The following is a 13,181-nucleotide window of genomic DNA, read 5'->3' on the forward strand; positions in this document are numbered from 1 at the left end:
GGGCAGCAGAGTAAGACACTTCATCTCAAAAAATATATATAAATATAAATATTATGGAATTAATACATGATATTGAAGTTCACACGCATCATAGCATGTGTTTAGAACATAAAAAAAGTCTTCTGTATCACAGTGAGTACTCTTATAAAAATTATCTAGCAGATGTAAGTTAAGATTTTATCTTGAGTTGACTTGATTCATTTTGAAAATGTAACCAGTCCCTTTTTATTTATTTTTTTTTTTGAGCTGTATCTCACTATGTTGCCTAGGCTGGTCCCAAGCTCCTGAGCTCAAGCAGTCCTTCCACCCTGGCTTACCAAAGTGCTAGGATTACAGGAGAGAGGCACTATGCCTGGCTTTACTTTTGTTTTTTAGATTGTTTCTGAGAAAGCATTAGTGAAACACTTGATTTACAAGATTAATTGGGGTCACTATAGTTTCAATCACTAAAATATTCCCAGAGAGGAAAGCTGACCTTGCAGTGTCTTCCAGGCAGGGTATCTTTTAGTGGACAAGATTCTTTAATTAGCAGTAACAAATCTGAATTCTGTATGATTACTCTTACTAGCCAGATTTTAGGGAGTTGGATGATAGCCATAAATATTTATCCCACGATACTGCCCTGTTTAACATGTGACTTTACTAACAGGCTCGCGAAGCTGTGGAAATGCGTGCCCAAGTAGAGAGAAAAATGGCTCAGAAAGAAAAGGAAAAACACGAAGAGAAACTTAGAGAAATGGCTCAGAAAGCCAGGGAGAGAAGAGCCGGGATCAAAACTCACGTGGAAAAAGGTATGACATTCTCATTACTGAATTGAATTTTACTTGGTGAACAAAATACATCTATTTTAGAAAATCTTTTTTTTCCTACTGCATATAAAGTTAGGTACATATAAGCAAAATTTAGATACTTCAGATATAGTATAGAAATGGAGAGTAATCTCTGCCTTAGTAAGCTGAAGCAACAGGAGATAATAAAAAAGTGGGTCTTCAGTTTAGGACTGTACCAGAAGTTTTTAAACTTCTGAGCAATGTACTTTTAAAAATTGCATTATTACTCAAATGATAGGCTTGATTTTCTCTTATTTTAATCTCAAAACTTAAATTAGATATCTAACTGAATAATTCAGCTCCCTCATACGGTGAAATAATCTGGAGTTTTTCTACCTTGTAGGCTTTAATGCATTTCTCATCATTAAATCTGCCAGTATTTTCTCTCTGACTTTACTTAGTGGTCTACATTGGTGTATTAATTCAATTAGAGTGGGAAGTCGAGTCCTAATTATAATTCAAGAAATTCTGTGAGGGTGGTTTTTTTCATTACTGAATTCTTACCTGGTACATTTATTCATTCTTTCATCTATTTAGTTCATATTGAGCATCTGCTGTGTGCAAGGTTCTCTTTTAGACACAAGGTGTTTTTGCTAGACAGTGGGTAGGGGGATGGGATATAACAGTCAACATTCTAGTGAGTGTAGACAGACAAAAGTTAATGATGTAGTATAGTAAAAGGTAATAATTGATATGGAGGAAAAATAATACAGGGAAGGAGGATATAAAATTGCCGGAAGGTGAGAGTGGTCAAATAGCCCTCACTTCTGAGATGGTACTGTTAGCAGAAATACTTGAAGGCAGTAAGGAAGCAAACTATGTAGATTTCTGGGGGAAGAGCATCCCACACAGAAGGGCCAGCAAGTACACGACTGAGGTGGGAGTATGCCTAGTGTGGCTCAAGGAAGAGCAGGCAGGCCAATATGACTGGATTGTATGAGAAAGAAGGGGATAAGTAGGAGATGAGGTGTCAGAATATTTAGGGCAGGTGGGAAGAGTAGTGGCCAGATCATGTATGGCCTTTTAACCTAATGTTAAAGCTTTTATGACAAGTGAAAAGGGAAGCAGTTGCAGGGTTTTGAGCATAGTGATGTGACCTGACATATTGTTTTCCATCTTTATTGAGGTATAATTGACAAAAATTGTATAAAATATACAACATGATGTTTTAATATACACTGTGAAATATTCACCACTGTCAAGCTAATTAACTTACCAGTCATCTCTTATAGTTACTTTTTAAATTTTTTGGTGAGAACATTTAAGATCTACTCTCTTAGCAAATTTCAAATATACAATGTAGTACTGTTAACTATAGTTACCATACAGCATTTTAGATCTCCAGAAGTTACTCATCCTGCATAAATGAGATTTCGTACCATATGACCATTTCCCCAACATAGATTTTTAAAAGACCTCCCTGGCTGCTGTGTTAAAAATAGAATACTGTGGAATGAGCATGGGCTAATGCCTTCCAAATAAACTGTAAGAGAGATGGTAACAAGAGGTAGCAAAAACATGGTCCCATATTGGACGTATTTTGTTAGTAGAGTTGACAAAATTTGCTTATGGATTAGGTGGAGATACGAGAAAGAAGTAGGAGTTAAGGATGACTCCAGAACTTTTATCCTAAGCAGTTGGGAGGGATTAAATTGCCAACTTCTCAGGATAAAAGTAAATGTTACTTTTGTTTACTAATACTGGGAAGACTGCAGGAGGAACATGTTTGGGAGGGAATGATGAAGAATTTAATACAGTTAAGGATATGTTAAGTTTAAGATGGAGGTGCCAGATAATTGGTTACAGGAGTCTAGAGTTCAATCAGGGAAATAACCAGAGTTTTAAGCAGTGATCTACTTCCCTTGGTTATATATGAATGACTTAATAAGGTGAGATATAAATACCTGCCTGGTTGTATACCTAACCATGGAAGATAATTAGAAGTAAAACTTACTGCATCTGAGTTCTCTAATAAGAAAAAGACAACAGAATGGTTCTCAAGAAATTAAAAATTTTAATGAATCTCTTGCCGGATAGTAGTAAAAACTAACATTTATCAGGTGCTTATTATGGTGGGCACCACTCTGAGTACTTTATTTGTATTATTTCTTAATCCCTGGGGTAACCCTATGTAGTGGTACTATTATTGTGACTGTTTTACAGAGCAGGAAACCAAGGCTCATAGTGATTAAGTAATCTGCCCAGGTCCCACAGTTAATTGGCTATAGAACCAGGATTTGAATCCAGACAGGCTTGCTCCAAATCTTATGCTGTTAACTGTACTCCATTCCCTCAGACAGACGAGGGTAGAAAAAAATGAAGATAGATATAAATGCAGTGGAAATCAAGATCCAGCCAGCCCCTAAGGGAAATAAGCAGACAGTTCTTTATTCAATAGAATCTTTGAAAATACAAGGGAAATATTATGCATAATTCTTTTTTTCTGATTTTTTAATTATTATTATTATTTTGAGACGGAGTTTCGCTCATGTTGCCCAGGCTGAAGTGCAATGATGCAATCTCAGCTCACTGCAACCTCTGCCTCCCGGGTTCAAGCGATTCTCCTGCCTAAGCCTTCTGAGTAGCTGGGATTAAAGGTACCCATCACCATGCCCAGCTAATTTTTTCTATTATTAGTAGAGATGGGGTTTCACCATATTGGCCAGGCTGGTCTCAAACTCCTGACCTCAGGTGATCCACCTGCCTCAGCCTCTCAAAGTGCTGGGATTACAGGCATGAGCCACCGTACCCAGGCTTTCCTGACATTTTATTATGAAAATTTTCAAACATACAGAAAAGCTGAAAGAATTATATGATGAACACCCATATCTCCTGCCACCTAGATTATACACTTTTTTTTTTTTTTTAAGCAATTAACATTGCTCCTATGAAAGAAAAGCTTAGGACTTGACAGCTTCACTGCTGAATTCTTCCAAACATTTAAAGAACTAAATAGCAGTTCTACTCAAGCTATTCCAAAAAATTGAAGAGAAGGGAATGCTTCCAAATTCATTCTGCAAGGTCATTATTATCCTGACATCAAAACTAGACAAATATACAACAAAAAAGAAAACCACAGGCTAACATCCCTGATAGTCATAGATGCAAAAATCCTTAACAAAATTCTAACAAATAGAACACATTAAAAAAGATTTAACAACATATTAAAAAAGATCATTCTTCATAATCAGCTGAACTATCCTTCATCCCAAGGATGCAAGGATGGTTCAGTATATGCAAATCAGTAAGTGTGATACATCACAATAATAGAACCAAAAATGAGAACCATAGCATCATTTCAATAGAAACTGAAAAAGCATTAGAAAAAAGTCAACATCCCTTCACAATAAAAACTCTCAACAAAGTGAGCTTAGAAGGAACAAAGCTAAAAATATTTAAGGCTATATATGACAAACCCACAGCTGACATTATACTGAATGGAGAAACATTGAAAGTCTTTACTCGGAGATCTGGAACAAGGCAAGGATGCCCATTTTCACCACTGTAATTCAGCATGGGACTGGAAGTCCTTGCTGGAGGAATTTAGGCAAGAGAAAGAAATAAAGGGCATCCAGATTGGAAAGGAAGGTTGGACACGGTGGCTCACACCTGTAATCCCAGCATTTTGGGAGGCTGAGATGGGCAAATCACTTGAGGTCAGGGGTTCAAGACCACCCTGGCCAACATGGTGAAACCCTGTCTCTACTAAAAATACAAAAATTAGCTGGGTATGGTGGCGTTCACCTGTAATCCCAGCTACTCAGGACGCTGAGTCACAAGAATTGCTTGAGCCCAGGAGGCAGAGGTTACAGCGAGCTGAGATCACGCCACTGTACTCCAGCCTAGGCAACAAAGCAAGACTCCATCTCAAACCAAAAAAAACAAGGAAGACATCAAATTCAACTTTGTCAAAGACAGTATGAATCCTATATTTAGAAAAACCTAATGATACCACCAAAAAACTTAAAACCGATAAATAAATTCAGTAACATTACAAGATGCAAAACCAACATACAAATATCTGTAGCATTTCTATATACAAATAGCATACCCAAGCTGAAAAACAAGAAGACAGTCCCGTTTATAGTAGCTACAAAAAACTACCTAGGAATAAAGTTTTTGTTGTTGTTGTTGTTTTTTGGTTTTTTTGATACGGAGTCTCACTCTGTCGTCCAGGCTGGAATGCAGTGGCGTGATCTCAGCACACTGCAACCTCCGCTTCCCGGGCCCAACCAATCCTTGTGTCTCCGCCTCCCGAGTAGCTGGGACAACAGGCACACACCACCACGCCCGGCTAATTTTTTTTTTATTTTTAGTAGAGATGGGATTTCACCATGTTGGCCAGGCTGGTCTCAGACCTCAGGTGATCTGCCTGCCTTGGCCTCCCAAAGTGCTGGTATTACAGGCATGAGTCACTGCATGTGGCCTCCTAGGAATAAACTTAACCAAAGAAGTGAAAGATCACCACAAAGAAAATGATAAAAGACTGATGAAAGTAACTGAAGAGGAGGCTGAGCATGGTGGCTCACATCTGTAATCCCAACACTTTGGGAGGCCAAGGCAGAAGGATTACTTGAGGTCAGGGGTTCAAGACCACCCTGGGCAGCATAGTGAGACCCAATCTCTTTTTTAGAAAAATAAAATTAAATGTTAAGAACAGAAATTGTAGAAGACACACAAAAAATGGAAAGATAGCCCATGCTCATGAATTGGAAAAATTAGTATTGTTAAAATGTTCATACTACCCAAAGCTAGCTATAGACACAATGCAATCCCTGTCAAAATACCAATGACATTCTTCACAGAAATAGAAAAAAAAATACTAAAATTTGTATTAGAACCACAAAAAACCCAAACAACCAAAGCAGTCCTGAATGAAAAAAAAAAACTGGAGGCATCACACTGCCTGGCTTCAAAGTATACTACAAGGCTATAGTAACCAAAGCAGCATGGTACTGCCATAAAAACAGACACATAGACCAGTGGAACAGAGTAGAGAACCCAGAAATAAATGGATTGGCTGTAAATGCATGGAGTTTTTGATTGTTTGGAGACAAGGTCTCACTCTGTCATCCAGCCTGGAGTGCAGTGGTATAATCTTAGCTCACTGCAACCTCTGCCTCTCAGGCTCAAGCTGTCCTCCTGCCTTGGCCTCCCAAGTAACTGGGACTAAGGCATGCACCACCACGCCTGGCTAATTTTTGTATTATTTGTAGAGACAGGGTTTTGCCGTTACACCCAGGGTGGTCTCAGCCTCCTGGCCTCAAGTGATCCACTCGTCTTGGCCTTCCAAAGTGCGTTACAGGCATGAACCACCACCATGCCCAGCCAATGCGTGGATTTTCAACACTGATGCCCAAAGCATACATTGGGGAAAGGATAGTCTCTTCAATAAATAATGCTGTAAAAACCGAATATTCACATGCAAAAGAATGAAAATAGACCTCTATTTCTTACCACATACAAGAATCAAATCAAAATGCATTAAAGACTGAAACATAAGGCCTGAACTATGAAACTACTAGATGAAAACATTGGGGACATGCTTCAGGACATTGGTTTGGGCAAAGATTTTTTGGGTAAAATCTCAAAAGCATAGACAGCAAAAGCAAATATAGACAAATGGGATTGCGTCAAGCTGAAAAGCTTCTGCACAGCAAACAGTCAACAGACTGAAGAGGCCACCTACAGAACGGGAGAAAATGGTTGCAAACTGCATTTTAGAAAGAATTAACAATCAGAATGTACAAGAACTCAATAGCAAAGAAACCAGATAATCTGATTTTAAAATGGGCAAATGATCTGAATAGACAGTCTCAAAAGAAGACATACTTAACAGCCAACAGGTGTATGAAAAAATGTTCAGCATCACCAATCATCAGGAAACTTCAAATCAAAACCATGGTGAAATACTATGTCACCCCAGTTAAAATGGCTATCACCAAAAGGACAATAACAATGCTGGTGAGGATACAGAAGCGGGGAGATCTTCCACTAGTACATTATTAGTAAGAATGTAAATTAGTACAGCCACTGTGGAAAACAATATGGCAGTTCTTCAAAAAACTGAAAATAGAACCGCTACACGATCCAGCAATCCACTGCTGGTTATATATCCAAAAGAAAATCAGTCTATCAAATCAAAAAGGGATATCTGCACTCCATGTTCATTGCAGTGCTCTTTACAATAACCAAGATACAGAATATGTCCAGTGGGTGAGTGGATAAAGAAAATGTGGTCTATATACACAATGGGATGTTACTCTGCCTTAAAAAAGAATGAAAAGTAATTTGCAACAATATGGATGGAACTGAAGATTATTAAGTGAATAAGCCTGGCACAGAAAGACAGATACTGAATCTTCCCACTTGTATGTGGGAGCTAAACAAGTTGGTCTCAGGAAAGTAGAGAGTAGAATGGTGGTTACCAGTGGTTGGGAAGGATGTTGGGGATAGGGAGTGAAGAGAGATTGGTTGATGGTACAAAAATACAGTTAGAAAGAGTAAGTTCTAATGTTCCTTATACAATGGGGTGAATAGTTAATGATAATTTATTGTATATTGCAAAATAGCTAGAAGAGTAGTTAATGATAATTTATTGTATATTGCAAAATAGCTAGAAGATTTATAATGTTCCCAACTCAAATAAATGTTTGAGGTGATGGATATCCTAATTACCCTGATTTGATTATTACACATTTTATTGATGTATCAAATATATATACCCCATAAATATGTATAATTATATATCAATAAAAATAAATTTTAAAAGCAATTAACATTGATACATTTGCTTTATCACATATTTGCCCATCTGTCCATCTATCCGTCCGATTTACTGCATTGCATTTCAACGTAAGTTGAAGACGGCAGTACATTTTACCTTAAATATTTTAGCTGCATGCTTGATTCTAGAATTCACATTCAAAAATTAAACTAATATTATTTATTAGACAAATTAATTGCAAGTAAGGTTTAAAAGGCTGAATGTGACTACAAAGAAGTTTGAAATTTTCTGTCTAAGGTTAAAGAATATTCTCTTGTTCAAAATATTGGCTGGGCGTGGCGGATCACTTGAGGTCAGGAGTTTGAGACTAGCTTGGTGAAACTCCATCTCTACTAAAAATAAAAAATTAGCCTGCATGGTGGTGCGCGCATATAGTCCCAGCTACTTGGGAGGTTGAGGCGGCCGAGAAGCAGAGGTTGCAGTGAGCTGAGATCACTCCACTGCACTCCAGCCTGGGCAACAGAGTGAGACTCCTTCTCACAAAAACAAAAACAAAAAAAACCCAAACAGTCTGGGCGCGGTGGCTCACGCTTGTAATCCTAGCACTTTGGGAGGCCAAGGTGGGCACATCACCTGAGGTTGGGAGTTTGAGACCAGCCTGACCAACATGGAGAAACCCTGTCTCTACTAAAAACACAAAATTAGCTGGGCGTGGTGGCGCATGCCTGTAATCCCAGCTACTTGGGAGGCTGAGGCAGGAGAATCACTTGAACCCGGGAGGCGGAGGTTGCAGTGAGCCGAGATCACACCATTGTGCTCCAGCCTGGGCAATAAGAGCGAAATTCCATTTCAAAAAAAAAGAAAATTAATGGGGCTGAGTGCAGTGGCTCACACCTGCGACTCCAGCACTTTGGGAGGCCTAGGTGGGAAGATCACTAGAGCCTGGAGTTTGAGACCAGCATCGACAACGTAGAGGGACCTCATCTTTACAAAATATTAAAAAATTAGCCAGGCATGGTGGCACACACCTGTGGTCCCAGGTACTTGGGAGGATGAGGCAGGAGGATCACTTGAATCCAGGAGGTAGAGGCTGCAGTGAACCCATGTTCATGCTACTGCATTCCAGCCTGGGTGACAGAGTGAGACCCTGTCTCTTTAAAAAATTATATATATACACACACGTACACATATGCACACATATAATAGATATTACAGTGAAGTACTTTTCAACTGTTCACAACAGAGGATGGGGAGGCACGTGAGAGGGATGAAATCCGGCATGACAGGCGAAAAGAGAGACAGCATGACCGGAATCTTTCCAGGGCAGCTCCTGATAAGAGGTAGGTGTTATTTAAGATACGTACCAATCATGGAGGCTGGGCATGGTGGCTCACCCCTGTAATCCCAGCACTTTGGGAGGCCGATGTGGGCAGGAGATCGGGACCATCCTGGCTAACATGGTGAAACCCCATGTCTACTAAAAGTACAAAAAATTAGCCAGGCGTGGTCATGGTGGGTGCCTGTAGTCCCAGCTACTTGGGAGACTGAGGCAGAAGAATGGTGTGAACCCGGGAGGCGGAGCTTGCAGTGAGCTGAGATGGTGTCACTGCACTCCAGCCTGGGCAGAGCGAGATTCCGTCTCACAAAAAAAATGATAGGTACCAATCATGAAGAGTGGCCTTTTTGTACCTTTTAGAGCAGAGTTTTAGTCCACTAAGATCAGTTTTGCTTCTCTCCCTTTCTTCTTCAGTTTGATAACTTAATACATTAGCACTTAATTTTCTTATACTTAACTTTGTCTTAGCTCTAGTTAACTGTCTTTGGAATTAATCTTTTCTTCCATCACTTAACTCAGAATTGAGAATGATGGGAATATGGAAAACAGAATTGAGATCAGATTTTTGAAAAGGATGTAGTAGTAAATTTGGACTGTTATAGTCGGTTCTTTTCCTACCTTAAATGGTGAGACAAATGGATTATGTGCCCTTTAGACAGGAAATAAGCTGTCATGCTTTTACTGAGATAATTTTGTATGCATAGTACTGCATCTAGTACAATTGAGGAGAAGAGCAGTTTTGAAAGAAGTGAAAATCAGCTCATTCTTAGCAGAAGTTTAACTTACAGTTCAGAAAGACAGAGCTATCCATAAAATAATTTGAGAAAATTTGCAAAGCACTTTTAGTAAATATAAATGTATGGAACAAACTAAATACATATACGAGGGCATAGAGTAAAGTAGGGATTGGGGAAGTTTATGGCTCACCAAAGGCTGAGGACTTAAAGTTCTGAAAAGTAGAGAAAATGCTGCAATACAAAGGTGGAAATCTGAGTGAGGGTTAAATGCAAATATAAAATATTTTCTTCCCAAATGAACAGTTTTCTATGCTCTGATCATCCCATGAGCCTAATACATTTTTCAAGTCATATTTTAAACACAAAAAAGAGGCTGGGCACAGTGGCTCACACCTGTAATCCCAGCACTTTGGCAGGCCAAGGCGGGCGAATCACTTGAGGTCAGGAGTTCAAGACCAGCCTGGCCAACATGGTGAAACCCCCTAAAGTGGCTATCAGAATTGACAACACAGAAAAGCTGTAAAATTGTAACTGGATGAAAATGAAATAGCCTGTAGAAATCATTTTGTGACCAGAGTTTTTAGTAAAATAAGTAATGACAGTTACCATGGTTTCATTGGGATATAGATTGCATGTATAATGAAACAGCCAGGAAACCAAATTAATTTGAATGTCAAAAATCATACTAACTAATTCAGTCATTGACATGTTTCCCTGAAAATTCTAGTGGGATAAAATTACTAAATGTAGTTAGATAAAAGAGCTGTTTCTAGCTTATTTAAAATGATTCCTGTGCTACATCTAAATTGTATCCACTTCCCCAACCCCCAAACCATCATATGATAGTAAATATAGACCATAGCAATTTTATATCTCAGCATGGTTGTAAGGTGATTGCTTATATTAAAGAATTCCATGTCAACGAATCTGTTAGATGTTCTTTTGAGCTAACAGAATGTCCTAATTGTAAAACTCTCCCTCTAATCTGAAATGCTTTATAAGGGCTGCCAACTTGATTATGTATTATCAAGGAATATACATTCACAAGATGTGAATGTGACATATTCATGTCCTTTGCTTCTGAGATTGGTTGTATTTCTATTGAACATACTCAGTTTGTCTATAAAGAGTTTTCAGTTAGTGATGTCGTGTTTCAAAATAGGTCGAAACTTCAGAGAAATGAAAATCGGGATATCAGTGAAGTCATTGCTCTCGGTGTTCCTAATCCTCGGACTTCCAATGAAGTTCAGTACGACCAAAGGCTCTTCAACCAATCCAAGGTACAAGTTTAGGAACAGCGTATTGTTGTGTTGATGTGAATACCTATCCTCAGGGAAATGAAAATTACCATACTTCATATTTGGATGTAAATGCCAGCATAACGACAAAAAAATTGGAAGTTGTATGTTGAAACTTGAGACAAGAAAGATGAAACAGTTCTGATTTTAACTTCTTACAGTGGACTGAAATTTGAGACACTAGAAGAAGAAAGAAATTAGGTGATTAAAAACTTGGTGCTGTGGTATGTCAATCTTTTGTTTTTAAAATAGAACCAGGGAGGCCCGGCACGGTGTCTTTTGCCTATAATCCCAACACATTTGGAGGCCAAAGCAGGCAGATCACCTGAGGTCGGGAGTTTGAGACCAGCCTGGCCAATTGTGGTGAAACCCCAGCTCTACTAAAAATACGAAAATTAGCCAGGTGTGGTGGTACATGCCTGTAATCCCCACTACTTGGGAGGCTGAGGCACGAGAATTGCTTCAGCTTGTGGTGAGCCAAGATTGTGCCACTGCACTCTAGCCTGGGTGACTAAGACTGTATCTCAAAAAAATAAAATAGAGCCAGTATCCTACAAAAGTGCCTCTTGGGTTTTTTGTTGTTGATTTTTGGGCTCTTTTTTTTAATGCTATAGAAATATGTCAATTTGGGAATCTTTTAAAAATGAAGCTGTAAAACTGGATTAAAGTACTAGGCTGGCTGTCAGGAAATCTGATTTCTAGTACCAATTGCCATTAGCTAACTAGGACACTTTAAGCCTGGGAAAACACAGTGCGGGCGCGTGCACACACACACACAAAGTAAGAATACAGAGGTGTAAATTCTACTGGAAAGTGGAGTGGGAAACTTTATGACTTGGAGGTTTTAATTAAGCTCTTCTAAGTGATAATTTATTAGGTGCATTTTATATTCTTGGCATTGTTCTAAGTCTTGTTATTATCTCAATTCTTACAAAAATCCTTTGAAATAATACTATTATCTCTTATGTTATAGATGAGGAAATTGAAACATAGGTTTACCTTGTGACTGATGGAATTGATTCAAGTCTTGATTTCAAAGCTTTTTTTTTTTTTTGAGATGGAGTCTCACTCTGTCTCCCAGGCTGGAGTGCTGTGGCGCCATCTTGGCTCACTGCAATCTCCACCTCCCAGGTTCAAGGGATTCTCCTGCCTCAGCCTCCTGAATAGCTAGGATTATCACAGGCACATGCCACCACGCCCGGCTAAGTTTTGTATCTTTAGTAGAGACAGGGTTTCATCATGTTGGGTCAGGCTGGTCTCGAACTCCTGATCTTGTGATCCTCCCGCCTTGGCCTCCCGAAGTGCTGGGATTACAGGCGTGGGCCACTGCGCCCAGCGCATTTCAAAGCTTTCTTAACCACTATACAATGGCAGCTTACCAGCTGCGCAAAGGGATGTAAGGGTGAAATTTCACGTAAGTAAATTTTTCAAAATAATCACCTGTTAGAAGCTTAAGCTTAAAACATTTAAAAATTGTGATGAAAATATTTCTGGCTGGGCACTGTGGCTCACACCTGTAATCCTAGCACTTTGTGAGACCTAGGCAGGCAGATTGCTCGAACCCAGTGTAAGACCAGCCTGGGCAATATGGCAAAATCCTGTGTACAAAAAATTAGCTGGACATGTCGGCACACACCTGTACTCCTAGCTACTTGGGAGGCTGAGGTGGGAGGAACACTTGAGCACAGGGAGGTTGCAGCTCCAATGAGCTATATGGCGTTTTGTGAGACCAAGGCAGGCAATCACCTGAGGTCAGTTCAGGACCATCCTGGCCAACATGGTAAAACCTTGTCTCTACTAAAAATATAAAAAGTAGCCGGTGTGGTGGCACGTGCCTGGAATCCCAGCTACCTGGGAGGCCGAGACAGGAGAATCATTGGAACTGGGAGGCAGTGGCTGCAGTGAGCCAAGATCACACCACCGCACTCCAACCTGGGTGACAAAGCGAGACTCCGTCTGAAGAAGAAGAAAAAAAGAATCCAAAGTTGTTATGAACAGTTTATATGCTAGCAGTTTTTTAATGAAGACCTTTTTTTTTTTTTTTTTTTTTGAGAAGGAGTCTCGCTCTGTCACCCAGGCTGGAGTGCAGTGGCCAGATCTCAGCTCACTGCAAGCTCCGCCTCCCGGGTTCACGCCATTCTCCTGCCTCAGCCTCCCGAGTAGCTGGGACTACAGGCGCCGCCAAGTCGCCCGGCTAGTTTTTTGTATTTTTTTTAGTAGAGACGGGGTTTCACCGTGTTAGCCAGGATGGTC

At 39.6% G+C, this 13,181-nt stretch overlaps 1 protein-coding gene across 3 annotated transcripts in view; it reads left to right on the plus strand.

Annotated features, from left to right (window-relative positions):
• Window positions 1-13,181, plus strand: part of SNW1 (SNW domain containing 1) — a 43,550-nt gene that overhangs the window by 29,230 nt on the left and 1,139 nt on the right. For 2 of the 3 annotated variants that reach the window (XM_033187264.1, XM_033187265.1), the window contains exons 10-12: window positions 650-791; window positions 8,801-8,897; window positions 10,793-10,910. In XM_033187264.1, coding sequence (XP_033043155.1) covers window positions 650-791; window positions 8,801-8,897; window positions 10,793-10,910 — 357 coding nt within the window. The remainder of the gene's footprint in view (window positions 1-649; window positions 792-8,800; window positions 8,898-10,792; window positions 10,911-13,181) is intronic. The other variant, XM_033187266.1, reaches the window with a different exon arrangement.

Source organism: Trachypithecus francoisi, unplaced genomic scaffold (genome assembly GCF_009764315.1).
Source record: "Trachypithecus francoisi isolate TF-2019V2 unplaced genomic scaffold, Tfra_2.0 Lachesis_group3, whole genome shotgun sequence".
NCBI lineage: Eukaryota > Metazoa > Chordata > Mammalia > Primates > Cercopithecidae > Trachypithecus > Trachypithecus francoisi.